The sequence below is a fragment of the Podarcis raffonei genome, chromosome 14, assembly GCF_027172205.1.
Source record: "Podarcis raffonei isolate rPodRaf1 chromosome 14, rPodRaf1.pri, whole genome shotgun sequence".
Classification (NCBI taxonomy): Eukaryota; Metazoa; Chordata; class Lepidosauria; order Squamata; family Lacertidae; genus Podarcis; species Podarcis raffonei.
In genome coordinates this window covers 21691090-21719032 of record NC_070615.1, presented here as the reverse complement: position 1 = coordinate 21719032, position 27943 = coordinate 21691090, and the positions used below count along the sequence as shown (strand labels likewise).

The 27943-nt window shown below is 42.6% G+C and overlaps 2 protein-coding genes across 6 annotated transcripts in view; one reads left to right on the top strand and one right to left on the bottom strand.

Annotated features, from left to right (window-relative positions):
- The first annotated feature begins 7 nt into the window (after positions 1-7).
- On the top strand, positions 8-21678 carry PGPEP1L (pyroglutamyl-peptidase I like). Of its 4 annotated transcripts, XM_053364878.1 has the most exons (7): positions 412-840; positions 7911-8064; positions 12031-12083; positions 15698-15814; positions 16569-16798; positions 17501-17707; positions 18187-21678. In XM_053364878.1, exons 2-6 carry the CDS (start codon positions 8031-8033, stop codon positions 17667-17669), a joined length of 603 nt encoding a protein of 200 aa, XP_053220853.1. In that variant the 5' UTR covers positions 412-840; positions 7911-8030; the 3' UTR covers positions 17670-17707; positions 18187-21678. The 4 variants fall into 4 exon arrangements, with proteins under 4 accessions (XP_053220855.1, XP_053220853.1, XP_053220851.1 ...); XM_053364880.1 differs by lacking the exon at positions 412-840 and adding an exon at positions 8-109 and having other exon boundaries at positions 17501-21678; XM_053364876.1 differs by having other exon boundaries at positions 17501-21678.
- Positions 18386-27943, bottom strand: part of IGF1R (insulin like growth factor 1 receptor) — a 190730-nt gene continuing 181172 nt past the window's right edge. For both annotated transcript variants that reach the window (XM_053364866.1, XM_053364868.1), the window contains one exon: positions 18386-27920. In XM_053364866.1, the coding sequence (XP_053220841.1) occupies positions 27554-27920 (367 nt within the window). In that variant the 3' untranslated portion in view covers positions 18386-27553. The remainder of the gene's footprint in view (positions 27921-27943) is intronic.

The following is a 27943-nucleotide window of genomic DNA, read 5'->3' as shown; positions in this document are numbered from 1 at the left end:
TCCTCCGGCCCTCAGAGCCGCCCATCGCCTGCCTCTCTCCCTCATGGCCTCTGCCGTTCACACCCACTTCGACCGTCGAAATCTTAGTCACCTCACGGAGTGCATATAGGTGGCCTTAGCGTTTTCGGCGGGAAGCGGGGGAAATAGCCTCCCGTGAGGCAATTGCTATTCTCCACAAATCCTCTCAAAAAACAACTGCGACAAATCTACCGGCTCTTGGATGGGAAGCCGTGTATATTCCCCACAAAATGCCCTCCTGCCAAAGAAATCTATTCGTATTTGACTTTTAATTCAAGACCCCCTCCCCCCAAAAAAAACACTTTAAAAATAAATACACGTGACAGATACATACAGGTTTGCATGTATTCACCACAAAATAGGGAGGTTTTTTTATGTGGGGTGGTGGTATCCTTACAAAGAAACACAACCCACAGAGTAAAAGCTTACAGCTAAAACAGATTTAAAATCGTGGGGAAATATAATAATGGGAAGATATTTAAAATCAGCCTTGGCCTGAAACGACAGCAAAGTAGGTCCTAGGCAAGACTTTCTGGGAAAGACATCCTACAACTAGGGTGCCACCACTGAAAAGGCTCCTGCAGTTCCCTCAGAGGAGGATATTTGGACCCCAAGATCTCAAGGTTCACATGTAGAATAAGATAGTATTTCTGGTGCCCTGCTCCCAAGGGCTTTAAAAAATCAAAGCCAGCACCTTGAGTGGAGCTTAGAAGTGAACTGGGATCTAGTGAAGATGGTAAAAAAAAAATTATCACCTGGTCCCATCTAGCAGTCTCAAAGCCATATCCCAAACGAACTGCAGTTTCTGGAACGTTTTCAAAGGTAGTTGCACATGCAACACATTGTAGTGGTCCTGAAGCCTTAGATTAGCAGTACCCGGAGGTCCAGCGGTCCGCCAACCCCGTGGCCAGAGGGGAAAAACAATTCCAGAGACTTCTTGGTCAGAGAAAAGAGATTTATTGAGATCTGCGCAGAGGCAGCCAGTGGAGTCCTCTCCAAAGACTGGCTACGCCCAATTTCACATTTGCAAACTTTCTTATACCTTGAAAACACCCTTCCCTCCCCCAAGCTTCCCCAAAACCTTCTCCAATCAGCTGGCAAGTTTTAGCTTACTCCCTAATATGGCATATAGCTAGCTAAGCCCCCTCCCTCCCTTGTTTGTGTGCTCCTTGTCTCTTGGGTTTCTGCAGCTTCCTGCTAGCCGGCAGAAAGAGGAAGTAGCTCCCAGCTTGCAATTGCGGTTTTTTGCTAGCTACTTAACCACAACTGCAGAAGTTAGCTTAGGTGCAGATAGTATTGAGATTAACCCTTTCAATTCCCTCCTCTTCTTTTGGACAACCTATCTCCTAGGTTCGTCCTGGTCTCTTGGGTTTATAATCCTGGGGGAGAACAATAAGGGCCATGATATTTTTATTTTTTATTTTTTTATTTTTTTGCATCACACCTTGTAAGCATTGCACGAAGCAGGGTATACAGAGGCAAAGAAGCAGAAGGATTAACAGCGGCCCTGCTAATAATACCACAATATGCCTGAGCCAACTGCCATGAGGCAGCCAGGAATATAACCAACCCCATAGATCACCTCCTGTAGTTTCCAGCGGGTTCCTGGCTATCATTGTTTCCATGTGATCAATGGTGGCTGAAATGCTGACATTATTATCTGGGACATATCTATTTTATTGCTGAAGGGCCCACTGATACTCGTGCTCTATCAGCTGCCTTGCTTCTTGGGAGGTTGTGTCCCACCTCTCTGAGGAGGAGCCTATTATCTTAACCAATTTTCCCACCTGTCCTTGTGGATGCTTAATACTCTCATGATTTCCTCCCAACACACTGTATCCGAAAGGCGCTTCTCCCTCTACATATATTAACATACACCCACAGGAATATATATCCACCCTTGCAGAGGCCTGACACACGGCTGGCCCCAATATCAAAAGTCCTGGCGGTGCCTTAAAATTTGCTGGGAAAAAAGTCTCTACGTTGGGGACGCTGCCCGCGGGCGTCCCTCCCATCCACTTGTCCAGCCGTCTGGCGCTCTTCTGGAGATGGTTAGCTTCAGAGGATCATCAGGATTTGGTGTAACTGTCCAATCTAAAATAGCCTTCTTCACTTAAGTGTGGTGGACCCAAGGGGTGAGGTAACAGCAGTGGGCCTGGGTCCACCTGTTAAGAAAGAGAAAAAATCTCGGGAGAATTACTGCACATAATTATCAAACTGCACATTTTGACTAGCATGGGGGGTTATTGCAAAACTGAGTGGACAAAGGCTGGTCCATTGTCAGATCCTATTGACCTAGGTAGTCCATAGCGGGGAATGATCTCCCGTAACAGGCACCTGGTTACCTCGGACGCCCCCTCAGTTCTGGTAGGCCAAGCTTCAACCCATCCTGTATACGTGCAGATCGCCACGAACAGGTAGCGGTATGGTCCACAGCGGGGCAATTCAGTGAAACCCACAACAAGGTCTTCCATGGGTGCAGTTCCCCTATGCTGAATCCCCGGGGGAGCTAAGGGTCCGGTTCTGGGATTATTCTTTTGACACAGCAGGCATTTCCTGGAGATCTGGGCTGCCAGTTGATAAAGGTGGGCTATGTAGAAGCACTGCTTCAGCTGTCTGGTTGTGGCATCTGGTCCCATGTGGGTGGACTCATGGTATCTCTGAGTAATCTGCCGAGAAAGGGACTCTGGAATCCATATTCTGGCATCAAGAGTAAGGTACCATCCTTCTTTGGACATGGTCAGCCCCTGGGCATCTGCAGTGTCCCTCTCCTTTTGGTGTATATTGGCTTATCAGCGGTGTTCAAGATCCTTCCAGGGACCAGTGCTCCAATAACTGACGCGGGAGCTGGTTCCCGGGCTGCTTCCTTGGCCACTCTGTCTGCTAGTCGGTTTCCTCTGGCCACTTCTCCTAGTCCAGTTTTGTGTCCATAACAATGGATAACTGCCACTGCCTTGGGCTCCCATACAGCATCCAGAAGGTTCAATAAGGCTTGTGGGTGGGCCACCTGGTTTCCTCTGGAGGTAAGCAAACCTCTTTCCTTCCATAAGGCTCCATGGGCATGTAAAGTCAGAAAGGCATACTTAGAGTATAAATGTTTATCTTCTGTCCCTTTGCTAGGGTCAGGGCTCTGGTGAGCGCTGTTATTTATGCCAGCCGGGCCGACGTTCCAGGCGGGAGTGGCTGCACTTCGATCACTTGGTCTTCCAAGGCTACCACTGCATAGCCTGCTTTTCGCTGTCCAGCCTTAACAAAGCTGCTTCCATCCACAAACCATGAAGGCCAATGGGGGTTTGCTTCATCTTTGAGGTCTGGCCTGCTAAAATATTCTTCATCCATTACTTCAATGCAATCGTGCATCTGCTCCTCACCTTCTCCTACTGTCAACAGGGTAGCTGGGTTGAGGGCGGTGGTGACCTGAAACTTCAAACGCGGATGCAGCAGTAACATCTGGCACTTTCTCATCTTCGCTTAGGAGAGAAAATAGGTACCCTTCATGTCAAGCAGAGCTGGGGCTGCATGCGGGGTCACACAAATGGTGTCTTGGCCAAAAGTAAATTTGTCTGCTTTGTTCAGTAGGGTGGCTACTGCCACAACTGCTCTCATGCACGGCGGTAAGCCTTGTTCTGTAGGCGTCAGGCGCTCAGATAGGTATGCCACTGGCTGTTGCCAGCTTCCCAATTTTTGGCACAAAACCCCTTTCGCTGTCCCTTGGTCCTCATCCACGAATAGAGTAAAGGGTTTCTCAGGGTTTGGGATGCCAAGCGCTGGGGCTTGCTGTAGTGCCCTCTTCAAATCCACGAAGGCTTGCTGTTGTTCTGTGCCTCAAACAAAGGGGTCTCTCTCAGTTCCTCTGGTTGACTCATGTAGAGGCTTGGCAATGATGCTGTAATTAAATATCCATATCCTACAAAATCCTGCAGACCCCAGAAAGCCACGGAGTTCTCTGCAGTTCTTTGGCTCTGGTATCAGGATAATAGCCTGCTTCCTTTCTTCACTGGTAACAAAGGGGTGTTTCACTGTGATTGGCATTGCCTCAAGATCCTATGTTGGAGCAGTCGCTCTAGATGCACCCACACTCCTTCAGCCGCCCTTCGTGGGATGGGATACTTATTTACTGCAACAGGATTGACAAATGGCTTGGGCTTCACGATTATTGGTGGGACATTCTTTGCCATTCCTGGGGGGTTGCCTTCAGCCCATACTGCGGGGTTCACTTGTTCCAGAATACTGGCGGGGATGGGTCCCTCCTCTTCTTTTACCATCATGAGGCGCCAGTACTCCCTCAGGGGTGCCTCCACAACCAGTTCCCCAAGTGACATATTGGACAATGTGGCTTCTCCCGATGGCTTAAAAGTAATTTGGGCTTGCAACTTTACCAACAAATCTCTTCCTAATAATAGAATAGGGCATTCTCTCTTCCAGTGCCCTTCCTGTCGGCAGATGGCGCACTGATTCCGTCCAAGACGGCTTCGCCCTCCTCCCCGGGCACTTCCTCTTTCCTGAGGGGTGGGTGTGGTGGCCTGTAATGCCATCAACTTCCTTGTTTGATACTTCTCCTTTTTTCTCTGGGCCTCCTCATCTCTCTGATTGTAAGTGGTTTGAGCTATTTCCAACATCTATTCCAGCCCATGGCCGATGAACCCCTTATGCTTCTGGATTTTTTCTTTTGGCGAATATCGGACGCTGCCTGAGCTACAAAGGCAGCCTTTATAATGGGGCGTTGGCAATATCATCTGGGTTCTCCTCAAAGGTAGGGTTCTAATTTCTCCAATTGCACACATCAGCACTTGAAAAAGGCACATGTTGGACTGTATAAGTGCATGGTGGTGCTTCCCCACCCTGTCCTGGGGGGCTGGTGGGTCATACACTCTGCGTAGAGGCATCATTGCAGTCCCACCCTTTTTCTGTGCCTTATGGGACTTATGGAGGGACGCCCTGGTTGCTGCTTCTATCCATTCCTTCTGCCATTACTTCCCTTGTGTTGGGAAACATCCTGCTGCTGCCAACAAATGGGAACTAACATCCACTTCTTTCACATAGGGTTGTACATACTGTTGCAATCTCAATGTAAGGTACTGTGTCCACATTTTTCCTTTCTTTGCTAACTCAATTAGTCCCTTCATAAACTCCTCATCATCCTCTTCCTCTTCGCTCTCTAATTCATCAACCTTGGAGGGTTCAGGCTGAGGGCCGGCTCCTCCCTGGTCCTGGGGCCCTGGGCCTCGGGGATTCGCTAGAGGGGCAGTTGGTGGAGCATAGGGTGGCGGCGGTTTAATGACTTCCCCCTCTTCTCCTTCCTCTCCTTCCGGCTCTGATATCACCGGAGGCTTTTCTGACTTCCCTGCCGGTCAGACTGCACAAATTGTATTTTGTGGGGCGTCGCCTCGGCAGGCTTTCAGCCACGGTGGATTCTTTTCTACATTGATTTTCCAGGTAGAAATATAAGGGATCTGGTCTGGGTGGATGTTCAAGATATTTTGATATAGTGGGTTGATTAGTTGCAAATTAAATCTGCCCTCCAAGGGCCAATTAGTTCCTTGGGTGGGCCAATCAACCTCACATAATGTCCTCATCCTCTCTCTTCTCAATTTGAACCCAATCATCATGCTTCGTAGCTGCTTTCCAGTTGGTTAAAAAGCATTTCAGAGGACTACGTTGGCTTGCCCCAGACCCCATTTTTTTCAGATACTCCGCTCCTAACCGGGCTTAAGATCCTTTCACACACCAACCACTACAGACTGTGACTTGGCGAACTCGCGTTGCTAAGAAATGCACAGCCCTGCAATCGCTCGGCCAAGGGGACGCTAAGCCCCGGCCCACACTTGACAATTCAGCCACTGGAGTATCTGACATGCAACATACAAAACACACCCCAATATAATTCCAACATGCAACACACAAAACACACCAAAATAATTTTCCCTCTGTTTCCCCTTTCCCTTTTCCCGTCTGGCGGGGCGGCACCTTATTGCCACGGCCAGTTCCTTTGTTCCTTTTCTGGCGGCACTCTACTGCTCACAGCCAGACCCTTTATCCCTTTTCTGGCGGCACTCTACTGCTCACGGCCAGGGGAAGCTGATCAGGCTTCCTACCACGCCCTTTCCCTTGGGCTTACCTGTTCCGCTGCGGACCCCTCCTTCGGCCGTCCTCTTTTCTCTCCCGACTGGGTGTCTCGGCTCAGGCACAGCGTGGCGATCTCCCCCTACGAACTGGCAGGGTGCGCGCTGGAGATTGCGAGCGCTGGTCCTGGTTGCTCACCCGGTCGAGTCTGGCCCCTCGGTCCACCTTTCGTGGGGTGGGGACCCATCCCGGACACGAGCCCCCAAAATGAAGCCTTAGATTAGCAGTACCCGGAGGTCCAGCGGTCCGCCAACCCCGTGGCCAGAGGGGAAAAACAATTCCAGAGACTTCTTGGTCAGAGAAAAGAGATTTATTGAGATCTGCGCAGAGGCAGCCAGTGGAGTCCTCTCCAAAGACTGGCTACGCCCAATTTCACATTTGCAAACTTTCTTATACCTTGAAAACACCCTTCCCTCCCCCAAGCTTCCCCAAAACCTTCTCCAATCAGCTGGCAAGTTTTAGCTTACTCCCTAATATGGCATATAGCTAGCTAAGCCCCCTCCCTCCCTTGTTTGTGTGCTCCTTGTCTCTTGGGTTTCTGCAGCTTCCTGCTAGCCGGCAGAAAGAGGAAGTAGCTCCCAGCTTGCAATTGCGGTTTTTTGCTAGCTACTTAACCACAACTGCAGAAGTTAGCTTAGGTGCAGATAGTATTGAGATTAACCCTTTCAGTCCAAGCTCATATAAATGTATGATTTAATAGCTGCAGTGTCCACAGCAATGTAGGAACCGCACTAGCATGCATGCCAACTGCCCATATTTTAGCCTTCTTGGGGGAAAATTTTATGGCTTTAAAAATGGATTAAACAAATTCATGGAGAATGAGGCTATCATCCATAGCTACTAACCACATTGTTTATGCTCTACCTCCAATGTCAGAGGCAGTAAGGCTTCTCAGTGAGAGTTGCTAGGTACTGCACTCAGGTATTGATTGTGGGCATCCCATCAACATGTGGTTGGCCACTGTAAGAAAAGGATGCTGAACTGGATGGGTTGATACAGCAGGGCTCTTCTTATGCTCTTTAAAAAAATTAGCATGCACTTTGTACAATAGCTTCTAGTCCCCTATACACCAAATAGGAGTGATTAGCAATACCATAACCCACATACAACCAGATGCATTATGGGAATGGCTGGAGGTGGGATACTATGGTTTCAAATTAAGCCATATGCAACGAGACCCATTTTCTAATCCTATAGTAGTTATAGATGCTTCAGTTTAAAATGGAAAATGGTTTTTATACCGTATTTTTATGTGTCTTTGTGGTTTTTAACTGTGATTTAAATTATTTTAGTGTTATTTTATGATGACAGTATGCCACTCGGCTCTCCAAAGAAGAGGGGCATGAAAGAGCCTCAGAGAGGCTGTTTATATTGTAAGCCACTTTGTCAAGACTATTTGCCTGGAAAAGCGAGATATAGAGACATAAATAAAAGATAACCAAAATTGCTTCTACAGAGCACTGGCTTTTATAGTAGACTATAAAAGCCCAGATTTATAAGTAATAGGTAGACTTATTTTATTAATTCAGCATCACTATGCAACAGAGACATACAAAAATAAAAGTGATTGGATTATTTCTAATCAGGTTAGATTTGAAATCAATAGCTAAGATTATGTAGTTAAGTCATTCTGCATAGTTGAAAGGGGAGAAAGCATAAGGATCTTTGTAACCATCAATATTCCAGGGCTTGTGTAATTAAAATTATCCCACATCATGTGAAACCAGAACAGTCCCAGTTTGGTGAAGTGTTTTTCCACTGACCAATAGGAAGATGGACATTTTGGAACAGATGGTAAAAGAATATAATAAGGTCAGCTGTGATCAAGCATGATACCAGTGAAGAGTGAGCTGGTTATTGGTGTCCGGAACGTAAAGGATTTAAATTAAATGGACATCAATTCTGACACGGTGGTTGTCACGGGTAAGGCTCAATTTTTTTAGTCCTCTTTTAGCCATGCATGGAAAGTGCATACACTGGTCTGCTCTTTGTCATAAACAACTCCAAAGGCACACACAGACACACAAACAACTAGCAACTGGACATACCAACATTTCCAAATGGAAAATAGATCACTGCTGCAACTTGCTAAAAAAGATCAGATGGTATGTCAGTGGGGTAAAAGAAAATGCATGCTATCCTTTATCCAAGAAAGCTTGTCGTTCGTTATTCCTGTCACTTCCGAAAATATCTGTTGATATCTTTTCCTGTGCGGGCTATTTAGCCTCTAGGGTAAAACTAGAAAAGTGTTGCCTAAAAAGAGCTATAGAGCAAGACTGCTTCCCAGTTCTACATCAAGGTCCAAAATTAGAGCCAACACATGTCAAATTTCAGCTTCTCAGTTTCAAAACAAGGAGATAAAAATCAGAGGAAATAACACACACTGTTTTATTACCCCAACACTATAATATATAAACAGTGTGTTGAAATAGCATTCCGGAACATCCAAGTCCCTGGAGCCAATTTTGGATAATTTCTTTTCAGTTATAGTTAATGCTGAATCACCAGTGAAGATGCAATCAGTTAAGAGAGAGAGAGACTGAGCTTTAAAAGGTTGAAACTCTCCTGGAATGCCACTGCACACTCTTGCTCACTGTTACGCCACTAGCTGCTCTAAAGGCAATCATTACGTATAGGCTTGTCATGTGAGTTGCTGGATAGTTTTCCACTGTAGGCCATCTGAGGACACAGGACTGAGAATGAAGTGGCGTAAAAGAGAATCTGAATCTAGCCATTTTCAATTAGCACACAATTTAAGATTATTTTTGTGTTTGTTAAAATAGCTCCCAGGCAGTGTAGGCAGAAGCATTTCAGACGCTCCATAGTTTTAGGCGACTTGATGAGGAAGTGGGAATGACGAAACCACTTAAGCTTTCTGTAGAATCGTGAAACTGTAGAGTTGGAAGGGATCCCAAGGGTTATCTGGTCCAACCCCCCGTGTTGCCGTAATCTGAACGAAATTATACATATCCATTTTTAATGCTCATATGAGGGCGATAGATTTATTTGGCCACCCGAAATGTCATAAAATCATATGCAAACGTCAGACTAGAAGTTTAAAAAACATAAAGGGAAGAGAATATAAGAACATAAGAAGAGCGCTGCAGGATCAGGCCAAAGGCCCATCAAGTCTTGCATTCTGCTACGACAGTAGCCAGATTTATACCTATGGAAGCCTGCAAAGCAGGGCATGAATGCAACAACCCTCTTCCCAGTTGTGATTCCTAGCAACTAGTACAGTGGTACCTTGGTTCTCGAACTTAATCCGTTCCGGCAGTCCCTTCAACTCCCGAAACCATTTGGAAACCAAGGCGCATAAATCATTGGATGCAGAAGCTTCCTGCACTCAAGTGGAAGCCGTGTCGGACATTCGACTTCCAAAAAATGTTCGCAAACCGGAACACTTACTTCTGGGTTTGCGGCGTTTGGAAGCCGATTTGTTCAACAACTAATGTGTTCGAGAACCAAGGTACCACTGTATTCAGATACACACTGCCTCTGAAGGTAGAGGTAGGACACCATCATGGCTAGTAGTCATCAATAGGCTTAACTTGCATGAAAAGAAAAGGCTGCTGGTGTTTTTTAAGCCATCCATGTTTGATTCTGGTAAGTTTTAAGATGGAAGACTCTGGGGAAACTCAAAAGCTTGCACGCTATTTTATGAACTGGAAAAGTCTAATATGGACTTTAGGATCTTTCTTATAGGCCGAGACAACTACCTTTGCTCTTTGAGATCACTTTGTTCTTCTCCTTTTCCTTAACTACAATAACCAGCAACAAATTAAAATCCAAAACAGCAGCACCCATGCAGAAGGGGCTGGTATCAGCAGGTCTGGGAAGCCCAAAGGTCTGCATATGGAAATGGCCCCCCAAGGAAACCTAAAAAGAAGGAGGGCAAACAGCTCAATCAGATTGCTCATTGGGCACGGAATGGCACTGCTGGCTGGCTAAAACCCTAATCAGGAGAACATCACACTGCAGCGTTATGTTTTATATCCCATATCTTTCTGTTAAATGTGCAGGTGCAGTTTAGAGGTAGTGCAGTGTCATCACTAAATGCCTCAGTCACTTTTTCACCTGCTTGAAACAAAATTGTTGGCACCATTTCTGGTTTTAGTAGCCAATATTATTCAGTCAATATGATCCCTGTGTTGGTTTCGACACTCCAATATTTGAAGAGCTCATAATGAAGTCACTTCTTTTAATAGAACAGCTAAACCCTCGGCAGAGGTTTCTTATAGCCACAGTTGCAGGCTGCACATTTCACTCAGCTAGCTCATAACTTGATGTTGTACAACTCTGGTGAGCCCCCCAATTCTTTTACTGAAAAAGCAGTGAAGCAGATACAGAACCATATCTCTGTTTTTCCTCTCAAACGTTTCATCTGTTCCCTGTGTGTTATACCTGGTAAAATATTGTACTTGATGTCCCAAGTTCAAATTCCTGATCAATCCTAAAACTCACTAGGCCATCTTTGGCCCTTTTCTCGTTTTTTGCCTAACCTAAATCACAGAGCTGTTGAGAAACCAGAATATGATAACTTCAACCATACTATCCTGCGTTACTGAATATAAGGGGTGGGTACCAATATGTTTTTATGTATAGAAAGATATACTGATATTCCCTCTCTGTGGCAAGAACTCTTGGGCAGAAGATAATGTGTGTAATGTAGGAAGGCACGAAAAATTGTCAGCTTGTTAGTTTAAAAAGAATCTCAAAACTGGAACAAAACTGGACAAAATTTGCATTTGAGGTTTTAAGGAGCCCTAAAGTTCTGAAGCAAGGAGCACACTTTGTCTTTAGATGATGGATTTATGTATCATACCCGAAGAGGCACCATCTTAGGTTTCTTCCCTGATAGAGCCAGAATGCATTTTAAGATGTTACTTGTGAACTGTAGTTTTTATAAGAACTTGCATTTAAACTAGCATTATTTCATAATTGATAATGGTTCTATGATTCTGTTGCAACTCTAATTTTATTGGGCAAGGGAAGGGGAACTGGTGGCCCTCCAGATATTGCTGGATTTTTAACTCCCATCAGCCTTACTCTGAATGGTCAGCAGCCAGGAATCTGGGAGTTGTTGTCCTTCAACATCTGAAGGAGCACAGGTTCTGCATCCCTGGAGTAGAAGGGGCAAAATCCTTCCACTAGTTCAGTACAAAATTAAGCCCATAGCTAAATGTACCATTCTGCATAAATGTAAAGTGGGCAGGTCTCCTAATGTGGATCAATGGGTGAGATATCTTTTAGATATTTGCAGTTCATGAACAAAGAGTCTACATTAAAAGCATAAATTTCACATTTCTTACACATCTATGTGGATTGTGGAGTAGAGGATAGATCTCTTCCCCTTATACTACTTACACCTCTGTATCTCTTTATTCATCCATCCATTCCAGCTCTTAATGAATTCATGCTCCTGGGGTGGCTTACAACATAAAATCTAACAATAAAACACAGCAACTATTAAAATACAGCAACTAAAACATGCTTTCAGATTCAAAGTCTTGTTCAGAGCAGAATTATTAACTGTATTCTTTTAATTTGCTATGAAAAATATTACAGGAATATTACCAGAAAAAAATAGCAAAAACAAAAAAAAAGTTTAGTGATTCAGCTATGTGTTAATTGTAAATAGTTAAGTTTGTGTGACACAGAACTTAGACACATGCCGGTAACCTGAAGTGAGGGTGTCTGTGGGGACAATAGGAAATAGAGACTAATCTGTTTGTCATTGAGAAGCTGAGATAAGGAAACCTTTTACTGTAAAAATCTCAAGAACCATTCAATAAACAACTCACAGCAGAAGTTAGCCAAGGGAACAAATTGTGACAAGATCAGGAACTTATGAATTTTAAGTTTTTAATTATACTTATTTGCTTTCAGGCTTTGGTCCCTTTCGACAGCATCTTGTTAACTCTAGCTGGGAAGCAGCAAAGGTAAGAATGCCCTTTATGTTGAAGTACAAAAAGGAACAATATTCAGGTGTAGTTTTTGTTTCTCTTACGTTCACTACTGTCAGGGAACTGCCATCGGAACTAGAGGAGGAGGCGAGGCTCCACAGCGATGCTGGAGAGGGGCCAAGCAGGGAGAGAGGCAGGTCTCCTGTTGGGGAAGAAAATCAGGGCAACACCAGGGATAGAGGGGGGGCCAATGGGGGAAGCAGAGAGCAGGCTCCGGGACTCTTCACTGGACACCAGCGGGGAGAGCACAGGTCCTCCGCTACCCACGCCCTCCCTGTGCAGAAGACTTCCGCGCAGGGAGAGTAGGAGGAGACTGGGCGTCAAACAACTTTTATGTTGGAAAAGGTTTAAGAAACGCCCACTGACGGATTCTGCCAGCGACTGAACAGCCACGGAGTGGATGGCTGTCCAGCGAGAAATGGTTTAACCAGCCAACCTAGCCCAGAGCGGCGGCAACTTACGCACAAGCAACCCCTAAAGCCATTACAACTACCTGGAATTATTTCTTTGTAATCAAAACAAGCAAAAACTGATGAAAATTTAAAGGCATGAAATTTTAAGTGGGGAAATTATAGTATTAATAAAGCATTACATAACCAGTTCAGAGTTCTGTTAAAGCACAATAAATTATTTACTTTGAGGTTCCAGGTACATCATGGAGTTATAGGACTAGTTATCAAAGACTTAAGTATGTTTAAGATGTAGTGCAAGCTCTAATTGGATAATTGGAATCATTATTTCCTTCCCCTCACAGACCAAATTTCACACAAGTTTTGTTTCTCAGAAATTAGCTACTAGAAAAGAGATGGGGAAAATAATACAAGAACTAGGTGTTCTGGATAGGAAATTTATTGTACACCCAGTGAAATTTTGAAGTAGTAGATAACCCAAATCACTGAACCAGAACTTCCTTACTAAATTGTCAATATTTCAAGCAGTCCAGGAGATCTAAAACTACTTAGGATTTAAATATCTGAAAGACTGCCTCCTTCCCTACAGATGCTCTTGGATGTTAAGATCAGTAGAGAGGACCCTCTTGGTACTTCCAGGTGACAACCAAGAATGGTGCATTCTTTGTAGCAGCCCATAAGTTGTGGCATTTCCTCCCCATAGAGAAAGCCTAGCACCTTCATTATGTGGTTGTTTGTCATATGTTGAAGACACTTCTATTTAACCTGGCTTTTGACACGTGAGATATTTATTTTAGGATCCACCCTATTCTCTTGATTATAATTTCTTCTAACTGATTTTAATATTGTATTTTAAATTGTTGTAATGCACTTTGGGACCTTGTTGTGAAGGGTGGGTAAGAAATATAATAAATTAAAAATTATTATTTCTCCCAGCCCTAGCTTGCTATGTGCCTGAAACCACAAGAATAATCACTTAATAGCTCTACACACTGTTTTCTGGTAGTGTTTAGCCCCTATTTTAGAGTACGGTATATTATCTTGGAGGAAAATTAAGTGCCATTTATTTGCAAATTAGTGCAGTCTAAAGCCAAAATAAACTAATGAAACAGAGCATGGGGGGTTTCTTTGAAGACTCTTTTTGGTTTCTTGCAGTGCTGAAAAATGACATAAGATAAGTGAAAGCCGTATATCATTAAACATGCCAAAACCCTGCAGTAGAAGACACATTAAAGTCTCTTTCCTCTTTGGTTGCAAAAATTACTTTTGAGTGTAGCTGAAGATGCTGGTCCTTGTTGAGGACTAAGCCAGTGGTTTATTCAGGCTTGAAAAACAATTCGATAGATTCAGATTCCACAAATAATATTTTTTTTACATACACACCAGCCCTAACCTCTTCTCTCTTTATATTGATGGCAAACCGAGCATTCTATGCCTGCTAAAAGAGCTATGTTCTGCATGTTTTGGAGATGGGAGAACCCTGTAGAACATGGGTAGGCAAACTAAGGCCCACGGACAGTCCAGGAATCAGCGTGTTTTTACATGAGTAGAATTTGTGCTTTTATTTAAAATGCATCTCTGGGTTATTTGTGGGGCATAGGAATTTGTTCATTCCCCCCCCAAAAAAAATAGTCCTGCCCCCCACACGGTCTGAGGGACTGTAGACTGGCCCCCTGCTGAAAAAGTCTGCTGACCCCTGCTGTAGAAGCATTAAAGTTGTTTCTAGTTTACAAATTCTTTTCTGTCCTCAGCTTTTGATCAAATAACCTTTCTTCTTGCTTACCATGGACAGCAAACAGTAGTAGTAGCTTTCCAATCTATTCTTTGGCCTCAGTTTCTTGCATGGAAAAGGGGGGGGGGGAGGTTACATGCGGCCATCTGACCCTGGCCTAACCAGTCACAGAAGAGTGTCTCATTAAACACAGAGAAATTCAAATGTGTGTGAGAAAATAAAATGCTAATTGTAAGCTGGCATGGATCTACTTTTGGAAAAACAGGCAAACAATGCTGCATTCTTATGCAAGATGATGCAAGAGCCTCTCCAAGACCATTCGTGCCACAGGAAAAACACAGCTGGCTGTGTTCTCCTAATGTGTTTACTTCGCCTGCAAGAATTGTTTGCTTGTTTATGTCAAACAGTTTATTGAGCACAGCTAATCAATGTTTCCGCTGACAAGGAAATTGTAACAGTTTACTCAGGAAGCCAACCTTCAAGAACAAGCTTGCCCCATTCACACACCAGTACCAGGGCAATCTTAAGTCTGCGACTCCTTCTGTGCCACCTTGGATTCTGTGCAATAAATGAAACACTGGGACCTTCCAACTTGAAAAGAAAGATAGAGATTCTTCCAAACAAGGACAGGTCCCTGGGGAGTGTGTTATGAGACACACATTTAATCATCAAAACAGCAAGTAGTTGGGGGGCCAGGGCCAAGAGAGCTTGGACAAGAGTTTTAGTAGCTAGTACACAGGAAAGGCAGATTGTGGAAACATGGAAGATGACATGGCAGCAGCTTCCCCATAGGGCAAGGCTGGGGAGCCTGTGGCCCCATAAGTTTTTGGAATCCAACTCCCATCAGTCCCAGCCAGCGATGACCCTCCAAGACCACCTGGAGGACCATACGTTTGGCCAACAGGGTGGCTAACACCTAGCCACCCCCTTAAATAGGCTGGGGGTGGGCTGCTCACAGCCCCCAAGCCCCTGGCTCTGATTGGCTGAGTGTACACTGTACGTCCTTATCCGAGGGCCCGATACGGCCGGAGGTTGGCAGTGCCAGCTGTTTCGTCCCCTGGCTGTGCCAGAAGATGGCGGCCTCCCTGGAGCCATTGCAGCCATGCCATGCGACAACGGCTGCTCACCTGCAGTCCCAGGTGAGTGGTTATTTTCTCTGTTACGCATTTGGAATTCCTAAACGTTGCATTGGTAACTTATACAAACATGGTTATGTCTACCTTCAAAAGTTGAGAACACCTCTGCTTTATCAGACAAGGCTCTTATACGTTTAAAAAGGAAGGATGATGAGTTCATGATTGCTTAGGCCATCTCCTTCTTCTGCATGCTGATCAGCCATATCTAAGAAATGGGGTTTAGGAGAAGTTGGGCCACGATGTTTAGCTGTACAGCTTCCTCTGAAACATCAAATATTTTTACCACAACATAAGTTGTTCACTCCAACAGAGGAACTGGCCAGAATTGGTCTTGGAAGTGATGTAGACCTACACATCATGGAACTGCCAGTGGCTTACAAAAAAGCAAGAGAGATTGTCTGTCAAGCATGGGCAACCCTTCACCCCCAAGTAAGTGAAAATATTACTAGAGGACTCAATTTAAAATTAAGCTTTAGATTCTCAAAATATTTTGTGTAATCTTCAGAAGATTCATTTTTTTTTATAGACAAACTGCTGGGATTAATCTTTAAAGCCCTAAACATATTGGGACCAGGTTATCTTACAGCAGGGATTCTTCAGATGGTATTGGACTCTTAACTCACATCAGTCCCAGCCAGCATGGCCAACAGGAAGAAGTGATGGGAGTTATAGTTCAACAACTGGAGGGCCACAGGCTCTCCATTCCTGCCTTCAGGACCATTTTCACCCATATACCTGCACTCCCTTTAGCAGACATGCAGTGTTCTGCCTTCTTGCTGGTAGCCCCCCCCCCTTTACTCAACTTCCTTCTGATTAATTTACATCTCATCTTTTCAGCAACAAGGCTCAGAAAAACTTTTTCTTCACTGCTGCCCTTCAGGAGTGTTAATTACTTGTTTTTCTCATAGTAATTGTATATCTATCTGATGTCCTTAATGCATCTGATATCATGCATGCTACTTTGTGAGGGCCTGGCCCTAAAAAATAACATACCAATAGTTTGAATGAATAAATAAATAGACCAAAAAAAACCACAACTTTCTTCCCAGCACAGTGGAAACATATTTCCAGGGACAAGGTTCTCTATAGCAAGTCTGTATTTCACACAAGGCCAGGGCAGATTCATTATATACTGTATATCAGAACTTATTTCCTATCTTCTCTCTTGTGGGGCAACCTACAGGTTATGATTCATATTGGCCTGGTTTCTACTTCTAAAGCAATCATCATTCTGGAGCAGTGTGGGAAGAACAAAGGCTATAAAGAAAAGGATGCTTGTGGATTTTGTCCAGAAAAAGGTTGTTGTGTCTTAGAAGGCCCAGAAAGAATAGACTCTACAATTAATTTGAAGAGTGTCTGGAAAAACATTCAGGTGGAAGGGATGGATGTAATTTTTTCCAGAGATGCAGGAAGGTAAATTACTTGCTGTATTGAGAAACCATGTCAGTTGTGGGAGACATGATTCAACTAGGAAATATTCCCAAAAGTCAAACACATCAAAATTTGGAAAGATCTGAGAAAACAGTATCATCTGTGTATACTGGCCAATACTTAATGGAACATGATCTAAACCCTTAGGACCCCAGGTTAACCACAAGGTGGATCTGATGCAGCTTTTTCTCAAGTTAGCACCTTGGTCCATGCATGCAGAGAACCTGCTTCTTGAAGCTTCCCCATTAGTCTCAAAGTTGGGATCAAACCTAAATGCACAGGGGTGGGTAACGTGTGGCCCTCCAGATGTTACTGGACTTCCCATTATCCCCAGCCAGAATGGCCAATGGCCAGGATTGACTAGAATCTCAGTCCAGCAACATCTGGAAGGCCAAAGGTTCTCCATCCACGATGCAGGGAATCTTTTGCTGATTTGGCACTTCTGTGCCTTAACGCATCACTGAATTTGGGTTACTGTGATTATAATACTATTTTTATAATGCAAATTTTCTGACGCCAGATAAAGCAGAGATGTTGTTTGCTGTACTGAGATGCTTTTAAGCAGTTAGCAACCTTACCTCTTCTGATGCGTTGTCTGAAAGCTAGTCCTCAAAACCAAGATGGAGTTAACTGTTAAAAGTATATAATTAAGCATACATATTATACCTTCCCTCCATGCTGCAGGTACGTTTGTGATTACATCTATTATACCTCTCTTTACTATGGTAATGGAAGAGCAGCATTTATCCATGTACCTCCTCTATCCCAATGGGTGACAGCAGAACTTCTTGGAAGAGCCCTACAGACTGTTATCTTAGAGATCTTAAAGCAATGTAAACAGGGGATAATGTAAAACCAAAGACCAAAAAACCTACACACACAAGTTACAAGGTATGTTCATTTTCATCTGACTTTATGAAAAATTTAATACCATCAGTCATAACTATTAAAAAAAATAACCAATGCAATCCAGTGTTCTCTTGTGTGTGCAAACTTATGCCTTCATGATTCAATGCACACACTGCTTAAACTCAGGGTTGAAATGGAAAAACACTTATGGACAAAGGAGCTGCATGTGTACATTGGAGTACATTATGACCACAATGCAGGGATGTGGAACCTATGGCCCTCCAGATGTTGTTGGGACTACAACTCCCATTATCCCTCACCATTGGACAAGCTGGCTTGGGCTGATAGGAGCTGGCTTTCCATTCCACCCGTAACTGTACGGAACAATACACCATGCACATGTTAAGTGGCTATGGAAAACCATAGAAACATAGAGTAAAGCTGAATCCCCACCCCCCTTGCAAATAAACAAATCTTTCTGTAATTCTGGTTCTGATGAGGAAAATCTTGAATTTTAAAAGTTGCGTTACTGCAGATACTTTTGTTAAGAAGAATTATCCAAAGGGTGGACAACGCTCCCCTCCTGAAGAAACGAAGTAGCTTTAATAGAAATTCATCATCATCATCATCATCATTTAGAGCACATCTTGTTAGAAGAGGCTGCACTTTTTTAAAAGTACCTTGTATTCTGAATAAAAGGCAATACACAGTACGCAAAAATGCATACAGAATTCTTTTTATTTAACTTAATTATGTAGTACTGTAACTACTAGAAAAAAAGCAGAGTAAGAGAAACTAAAGGAGCCTTAGCTTCAGCCATTCAAAATAGACAAAAGGTTCTTTTTTTCATAATGTAAAGAATCCAGAATATATCGCAACAGGAATAAATTCTTACAACAGAATATACAAAAACATTTTGAATTTTTTTCATCATCTACTGATTCATTTTAATATAAACACAGGAATTTCTTTAGGAATAATTTATACATAGCAAGTCTTTATGTAATAAATTGGCCATGTTATTACTGTTTTATTTTATTTTTTATTATTTTTTAAAAAAACTTTATATTTTAAACAAGGTAACTTGGAAAATGTTGTTTGCAAATGCATTCAGTTCCATAGCACTTTCTAGTTTCTGTGTTTTTTTCCAACTTTTTTGTTCCAGAGGTAGAACAACTCTGGCCAGTCCTTTCTTCTCAAACCTCACTGGTTTAGAAAACAGAAAAAAATATTTAAAAAGGCAACAGAACTACCCAGAACCCTTCGGGTAAAGAGGAGAAGGAGCTGTTTTAATTTGGGTACAGAAATTGGATCTTCGGTATTCTTGTTTAAATAATTAGAATAATAAATAGGGACCTTTGATGGTCATTTAAAACAAAGATTTAACGTTGCTAAATATCTACATAAATTGTACAGGCTGCGTACGAAGCCACCTTTTCTTTGAATAGAAGTGATAAGGAATCTGTAAACGTAAGTTGTCTTTCTTTCAGTGATAAGTATTGAAAGTGGCTTTTCACCACGATATCACACTATGCAGTCAAATCCTTCAATCAACCTAGGCAACAATAAAGCAGGTACTTAAATAATGCAAACAATAATTCCAATCCCAAACACGTTTACTTGGAGATGAATTTACCCTGGATTTCAGTGTAACTTACTTCCAAAGAAGCGTACTGAGGATTGTAGCTAAAGACTGCGTAGCAGCAACAATGGTTCTGTTTCCTTAACCAATGAGGTTTTATCCCAACCTGCACCCATACAGTATAAGTGAAATGACCAGTTGAAGATGATCCCACCCATCCAGAGGGCTCTGGAAGACCAGGTGACTGAAGATACAGAACATATTCTGGGTTTACTGTGTATTTGGGGCAACAAATGAACCATGATTTAAGAGTTGGTACAGGATCCTTTTTTGGCATATTGTAAAGCTAACTAGTAAAACCAGTATCCTAAAAAGGAAAGGAAAAGAAAAGAAAACCTTAGACATACATCCACGCACACTGAAAAGTGCCCTTAAATTATTTTAGGCATTTATAAACTACAAACATTTCTATAAAAATCATTCTATGTACTTATAAAATGCAATGAAATATGTAATAAGGGTTTTGTTTTGTAAACCAGAGCTTTGTCAACTGACTACCCGTAATCTACTGGACTTAAGAGCCCTATTGAAAATGCTAATGGATTGCTAGTCAACAGAAAGGATACAAAAGTAAAAGATGACAACCACACACAAGTACACACCCATTCCACATACACATCTAATGAAAGCCATCTGGAACTTGTGCAACACTTATTTATGGTCAGGTGGCCCAGTCCAGCAATCCCTTCCAACTGCTCTAGTACGTGCGTAGAGCACATGCGCCACTCCAGCAAGGACTTCCCCATTTACTTCAGCGGAGCTGCCTTCCATTAAGGTGAACAGGGAAGCCAGGTGTGCAGAACTCCATGTGCACATGGAGAGCTGGATCAGGGTAAACTTGTTATCATGAGTAATAGCCTTTAATAAAGTTCTACATAGTGTACTTGACTCCACAGCAAAGACACTGAGACAGGAATTCAATTATGCAAGGTCAAATTAGTTGGATGTTGTCATGCTTTGTAAACTATGCCGAACTTCGGGCAAACTGTGTCTTTGTAGATCAGTATCTTTGCCCCATACCTGTATTTCACAGTGTCTTGCATATTTTCTGCCTTCAGTTTGGATAGACCTCCTTATAGTTCTTTTAAAAAACCTATTAAAAAGAAATGTTAAGTGCCTTGACTCAGAACCGGTTGGTCTTCCAAACTGAGATGATAGCCAGCAACTTCTAGAATACAACCCCATTGGTTCTGTATCTTCAGCACCCGCAGGGGAAAAAAAGGGTTCAACCTATACGTAACCATTGAGTCGGCACATATATATGGACATGCTCTCTTGTTATTTCTGTTTGTGCCAACATTTTTTCCCCCTTTTAATTATGCTTAAAAGAGTGGGGTTGCAGTATGTAGAGTTCATTGCTGGGCTATGCAACTATGGCAGGAGCCCCAATAGATCCACTCATTGTTATCCAGTGATGGAGTACACCATTGAAAAAACAAAATTAAAAGAGCATAACAAGAATGCGTTACTGACTACTGGAATGGAATTTTTTTAAAAAATAGAACTACATAGAACATTATATCAACAACAGGAGTGTCATTCATACAGCCATGGATTGTAGTAAACAACCCACAGCAGGTTCCCAGAGATCTAAAAAGCAGTTCCATCTCGTGACTAGTCTTGAGGCTGCGCATTTCTTTTATTTTCTGTATCAACAGTAGCATCAGCGTTAAACTGTGAAAGAATCTTTAACATCTCTTCTCTCAAGGAGGAGAAATTAATTGGAAATTAGCCCCACCTCATGCTCTGCTTTTGGTGTCTAGTTCTTTTCATAGCAAGGTTAACATCTGATTTAATAGTAACCAAGCATGCAACACTTCTGTGTTGATACAAAATTCCTTCCTCTGAAACCAAACCACCTCCTGCACATCACTAAAAGAACTCAGTGACAGACACATATGAATCACATTTTGGGGGGTGGGTGGGGGTGGGTACTACATCAAATGGAGGTGTCATGAAATGCAAATCTGGGGCTAATTATAAGATCAGAAGTTAACAAGTCACCATTTCTGGACGGCATACATGCTGTTCTTTGAAAACTCCAAATGAGAAATTGTTGCTCTTAAAAATTTGCATGTTGCTTCAATACAAACTGGCCTCTATACTGGAGGATTAGAAAGTAGTCAAATCCCAACAATTATATTTTTTTAAGTGAGCCAGGAGGACCTGGAAAAAGACAGGTCCATTCACCGAACATCCATCCCAGTAAAATTGGCATAGTGTACAGAAGACAGAATAATTAAACAGAAGCAGCAAACTGGCTTCTGCAAAATGAAATCCTGCCTCATCCACATTTTAGAATTCTTTGAGAGATTCAAAAAACAGGTAGATCAGGATAATCCAATAGATATTATATTGCTCTGACTTCTAATTTTTTTTTTTTGCCAAAATCCTTCACCAGAGACTCCTGGATCAATTTAGCAGTTATGGAATAAAAGGGCAACTCCTCCTATGGATTGCTAAGATTAAAGAACAGGAGGCAGAAACGAAGAATAATGGGGAAACCTCTCAATGGGGGAATATAAACAACGAAGTCCCAACAGGATCTGTATTGGGACTGATGCTTTTTAATTTATTAAGGATAGTGAACACTCATGCTGACCATGAAAAGCTCCAAAGAAGATCGTGGGGAATGAAACTGTGTGATGCACACTGGACCAAAAAATAATCCTAACTTTACACATACATGTTTGATGGGATCTGAACCATCAAGTTGTTTCCAAGAATACATACTGGAGGTTGTGGTGGCTATTAATGTGCAGTGGCAATGAAATAAACCAATTAGGGATTGTTTGGAAATTTATTGAAAATAACATTACAAATAACCTAATCAATTGGTGCAAAGTCACTTGAAATGTTGGGTATGATTCTGCTCACTACATCTCAACAAGCTGGAAAAGGTGTGACCATGGGGTTGGAACATTTTCCCAGAAAGGAAAAACTAAGAAGTTCAGCGCCTTTAAAATTTAGAATATAAAACATTAGGGGGGGGCGGATGATAGAGTTTTTTTAAAAAAATGCACAAGGGAGAGAAAATGGGTTACAGAAAGTTCTTCTCATTGACACTGGATCTCTGGGTCACCCAATGGTAGAAGGTTCAGGACACATGAAAGAAAACACAGAACTTGCTGCTACAAGATACAAGGATAGCCACTGGTTTATATGGATTTAAAAAGGAGGTTCCATGGAGGACGAGAGGCCATAACAATAGCTGATGGCCATGTAAGTTAAATGGAACATCTGGATCCAGATGCAACAACCATCTTGCAGGAGGATATAAACTAGAAGGGCTGCAGCCTTCGTACCTGGCTTGTTGACTGCTTAGAAACATCTAGCTGGCCACTGTGGAAAAATGGATGCTAAGACTGGTTGGATCCTTGGTCTGATCCATCAAGGTTATTCTTATGTTCTGATCAAAATACATAACGGACCTGGTAGTTCAGCTTTCTTTTTTTCCTTCAATGAAGACAATCTGTGTTGGTAAGTCACATCTGGTGAGTGAAGGAGCCAAGATCTTCTGTGTTTACTATTAAGAACACGAGTAGATTTTTTTTTTTACAACGTTAATCCAAACATCTTTAATTCAAGCCCATCAAGGTCTAAAATCAGTTCTCCATCCCGTGCAAGACAACAGTCTTGCTGAAAACCCCAGCCTCATGCCCAATATGAAGCCAACATTAATTCTCTGTTTGACATGCATAAACAACCGTATGGGAAAAGCCAGGTATAATATATGATCTGGGACACATACATGTACACACGCACACAAATCCCAATACAAAGGACTGTGGAAACCAAAATGGAATTATTAAAAATGTTGTGAGTGCAGAATGCAATGGTAGAGTCGAGGTGGTTTGGTCCAGATGGGCTGACTTATCACATGGGCCCACTTGCTTAGTCACATGACTGCCTTACACTTGAATGCTTCTGAAATGTGTTTTTTAGATGGGCACTACATTGTTAGTGTTCTCTCCTAATATTTCAAAACCACCTACATACAATAAAAAATAATAATAACTTGGACAGTTTTAAACAAAACCCTCTTAGCCAGCTGAAAGGACTGAGTGAGGATCCCCACGGTTGTGGAGATTTAATATGTGCAAGAGAACAGAGGCCACCACCACCACCACAAAGGATCACCAAGAAGAAAAGGGCAAAACCAAGAGATTAAGCCAGGGGAAGCCTGGCACATCTGGCGTTCCAGATTCCTTACCACCTCCCACTCATCCCAAGGTCAAGCGCAGGAACTAGATAGTCATGCTCTCTCAAGGCGACAACTGAAGTGTGTAACCATGGGCCATGTATCTAAGAGGCTCCATAATTCCAAAAATAGTCAGCTAACACAATCAGGTGCCACAAGCCATACCTGCAGGAACAACTTCCAGAATCAGGTATGCAGAATAAAAAAGGATTAAGCTGTGACAAATCTGACGGGATGGTCAGAACCCACACCTAAAGCAGAGTTTTGGAGGTGTGGGGGAAAGGATTTCAAGATGATCAGCACATTCAATCTGCACAGAATAAAACATGCCTCAGCGCTCCTGTTAAAACAGAAGCAGCTCCCACTCCTCTCCACCAAAGTTCCTAAAGTGTACATTGAGTGGGTTCTTGGATTGAGGACAGCACATTCACTCTTTGTTTTAGCCAGAGAACGGAACCTACCACACTTCATCATTATTATGTAGGTACCTCTTTGCTCCAGCTGTCTTTTTTTGTGGGTGCTTGGGGCATCTGAAAGACATGCATCTGCTTGGACTCTTTATCCGTACACAGCAGAGCAACCATCCAAATTCAGTACACAACTGGTGCATGATAAATGTATTAACAGTTGTCATTTTCTTAAACCCCAGAGAGCCACTAGTTCTCAGCCAGGATGACCTGGGTCTGTTGTGCTTCACTATGCCATTCTTTTCGAGGACATGGGCATATTCCACTGAGGTTTCCCCCCCTGCCCATTCATTTCAACAGGTTTTAAGAGCAGCTATTGATTTCAGCTCAAATGACTTCTGACAATGATTTTCAACTCTCAACACAGCATCAAGTGAAAGCATAAACGGTGTTTTTAAAACAGCAGCTACAAATGTTTTTAGGTGACCTTTTTGATTTGGTAGTGACCTCTCCTCTCCAAAACCTGGAGGATGTGGTTTGTACAATGAATGAGGTTACCGGTATATCAACAGTATACTGTTGGCTGCTGAGAGATGTATATTTATATATTTATATATATATATACACACACAAAAATAAGAGTGAGGTAGATAAATGTTTGAAAAAATAAGAAAAAATAAAAAACTGTCCCCTTGTCATAACTCAAAAACCCTTATCTCAGTATTTAAAATTTATTATGGGGCGTCTCTACAGTGATTTAAACTGATAGCACAAAAATAAATAAAAAAATCCTACATAGAATACCTTTTTTTCTTTTTTTCTTTTTTTATAAAGGGGGGGGATATAGCTAACTATGGGATAGGTGAAAAAGAAAATAATGGGACTGAAGCTACACAAATGAGGGGAGGGGAAGCACTACAAACATATCATTATCTCCAGTCACATCTAGCAATTATATTTTAATTCTTTGTTCTCAGTCAAACACCCCCTCCCGCCCAAAATGAAGTATTTCAACATTTCCATCCCAGAACAACCCTTCTTTTTTTGCTGTCAGACTTTGGTTGGATCAGTGCTAATACAGAACTTCCATGCAGTTAAGTACAGGTGAATTAACGAGTGTTAAGGCACCTTGATTTTGCAAACTGCAGGCTCCCTGTTCCTCTACAGAACATATGCAACTCAGCTAACAAATTACTCCTCGCTTTGTTTGGGGAGTTTGGTCTGAACTTATGCAGATATTCATAGCTGCCGCAAGGGAACCACCGGCTCACATACAAACAGTGGCCCCAAACGCTCAAGACCTCTTGCGGCTTGCCTCCATTTTTAACCACCCACCATTTTCTGCAAGCTGGAACTATCAGCAACCCTCGCTTTTCGCCACCAGAGCCTACTTTTTCAAAAGAAAAGAAAGAAAAACAAACACAGAGGTTTTGTGACCTTGTACAAAGTTGCCAGCGCTGAGAACTAAAAGAGACGTGCTGTTTGTAGGATGAAAGGGTTAAAAACCAATCAATCTGTTGTTTTCTTAAATGACCCCCAAATCTGGTATTGGCAGCTCAACAGCTGTTGCACCCAACATTTAAAATACATATGCATGTACTTTTTTTTATGCGTGTGGTTGTTTGAGAGAGACAACCAAAAACAAAACAAAGGCAAAAGGAAAATGGGGGTAAGGCTATCAATACACCAATATGAATATGAACACTGAATAAGAATGTACTAAATAGTTAACTTGTTTTCCTGACCTGAGCTTGCATCATACCTTGCACTGTAACAGACATGGGTGCTGTATTATGGGGAAAGGGCGAGGAAAAGCAGGAGAAGGTTAAAAAGGGGGGAGGAGGATACATATTCAGGCAGGATGCAGAAGTCACGCTACCAGAAATATATCTCCCCCCACCCAGGCCCGCCCAAACAGCCTATAGATACTGTTACAATAACTAACAGAAAAGGGGTGGAGGAATAGAGAGATATGAGAGAGAGGAAGACAGGGGGGAGGAAACAGAGACGTATTTATAAAAGGCATTAACAGTTGATGGCAAATCATGTTTCAGGTATCACGTCTTAGGAAAGCGGGGGGTTGGCGAAAAAGAGAAGTTACACATTATAGTACAAAGCATTTAGAAACTTTTTTGGGAATGGGGAGGGAGGGGTCGGCAAGAGGAAAAAAAGGGGGTAGACCTGAAGATTTTTCATAGATTAAATCCACAAAGATAAAGAACAAAAAAAATAGCAGCTTTTTTTTCTGTACAGACATATAGATGAGCATCTGAACTGTAAAAAAGTTATAAAAGTGACACAAAAAGACAATGTGTATGCAAATGATCCATGGTCTAACATAGAACTGCAAGACCCTTTGAAGTCTTAATAACAGAGAGAAAAAAGGTCAACAAAGTGTTGGATGCTTGAATCCGTTTAATTGGCTATTCTTCTCCATTTTGTGTGTGTGTTTCTCTTAAGTATTTCCCCGCAAGCCTGCCACGGAACAGCAGGAACAACTCATGGAAATTCCTTCTTTTTCTGTCTATTTCCTTTTCGTAGTGCTGTTGAATTTTTGCAGAAAATTCATCTCCGCCCCATCCCCCCCGATTTGGCTAACCAGTGCCAGTTTTGTCCAGAATTCATATAAGGGGAGGTAATTTATTTCACCTCTACCCTCTCCTTTATGTTCTCAACCGCATTAAAAAAAAAATCAGGCTTTTTGTCCAGTCAAAAAAAAAAAAAAAATCTAGACAGTCTGATTTTTTTTTTTTAATAATGCCAGTGTATGATTGGAGTGTATTGGTCTGCGTTTCATTTTAAGGGACCATGTGATTATTTTGCCCCCTCGATGCCTACCCAAAAACAAACACCCCTAAAAGAAAGTTCGTTTTGTGTGTTTTTTTGGCAAAATTTGGCAGCGTTGAAAACAGTTTACAAGCTTGGACAAATAATGGCCTTTCTTTTTATCTCTAAGGTGATCCTAAAAAGACTAAGGAATAATATTAAAAATCCAGTCCTTCCCCCTGCCCCTCTTTAAATCCTGCTTTGCTTTTGTAACAACCTAAAGTGTTAAGCAGATTCTTGCGAGGGGGAACAGAGAGAGAGAAGGAGGGAGGGAGGGAGAGAGAGAGAGAGAGAGAGAAAGGGAGAGAGAGTGTGTGTGTGTGCCTCTGCTGGCCTGCCATTTTTCTTTTGATGTGATTCTTTAAAAAAAAAAGTGCCGTACAGTTGAACTTCACGCAGATATGTTTCCCATTATGAAGCAGAAAGGAAGGAAAGAAAGGGGGATGCACGCATCAGATTCTCAAGTTTTCATTTGCTATTGTTACTGTCAAAGAGTTTCAGAAGGCTGAGTGTGTGCCCCACATTCAGAGTTTTGTTTTTTTGCTTTGAAACAATCTTCTGCTTGCATATTGAAAAAAAAAAGAAAAAAAGAGAGAGAAAAATGCTATTTCGACTTTTAAACCGAAGAGAGGATTCTCCTGTGTGCAGCTATGACAGTTCTGAAGATCCACTGAGGTACAGTAGGCTTTTGAATATATTGTTATTTTTCTTGCTTGCTTTGCTTGCTCTCTCTCCCCCGCCCCTCTCCCGATGCTTGTGCAGATGCACGATTTCGCGACAACGACAAAACAACAACACCTGGTTCTGAAAGGTCAGCAGGCCGAAGACTGAGGCAAAGGCAAGGCTCGCTCATTCTTGCGCCCCCCGTTCATGTGCGCGTACGGCTGCCTCTCCTCAAAGCTGGCCCGCAGGACCACCACGCCGGGGCCGTTCTCAGCTTTATGTCCTGAGTGTTTGTCAGAAGGTTGGAGGGTTGAGGAAGGATCCAAAGGAATGCTCTCCATGTTCTCTGTCTCTAAGTCAAGCTCCTCCGTGTCGGGCGGCTTGTTCTCGTCGCTGTAGAAGAAGGAGACCTCTTTGAAGGCTGGGTCCAGTTCGTCCTTTATGCTCCCGATGATCTCCAGGAAGGAGGGTCTCATCTTGGGATTGTACTGCCAGCACATGCGCATCAGCTCAAAACTGGAAAGAGAAGAGAGGAAAAC

Coding starts and splice junctions, on each gene's coding strand:
- PGPEP1L (XM_053364880.1), top strand. CDS start 8,031: ATGGACATCAATTCTGACACGGTGGTTGTCACGG. Junction 15,815..16,568: donor GGGCAACCCTTCACCCCCAA/GTAAGTGAAAAT, acceptor GGCAACCTACAG/GTTATGATTCATATTGGCCT. Junction 16,799..17,500: donor TTTTCCAGAGATGCAGGAAG/GTAAATTACTTG, acceptor TCCATGCTGCAG/GTACGTTTGTGATTACATCT.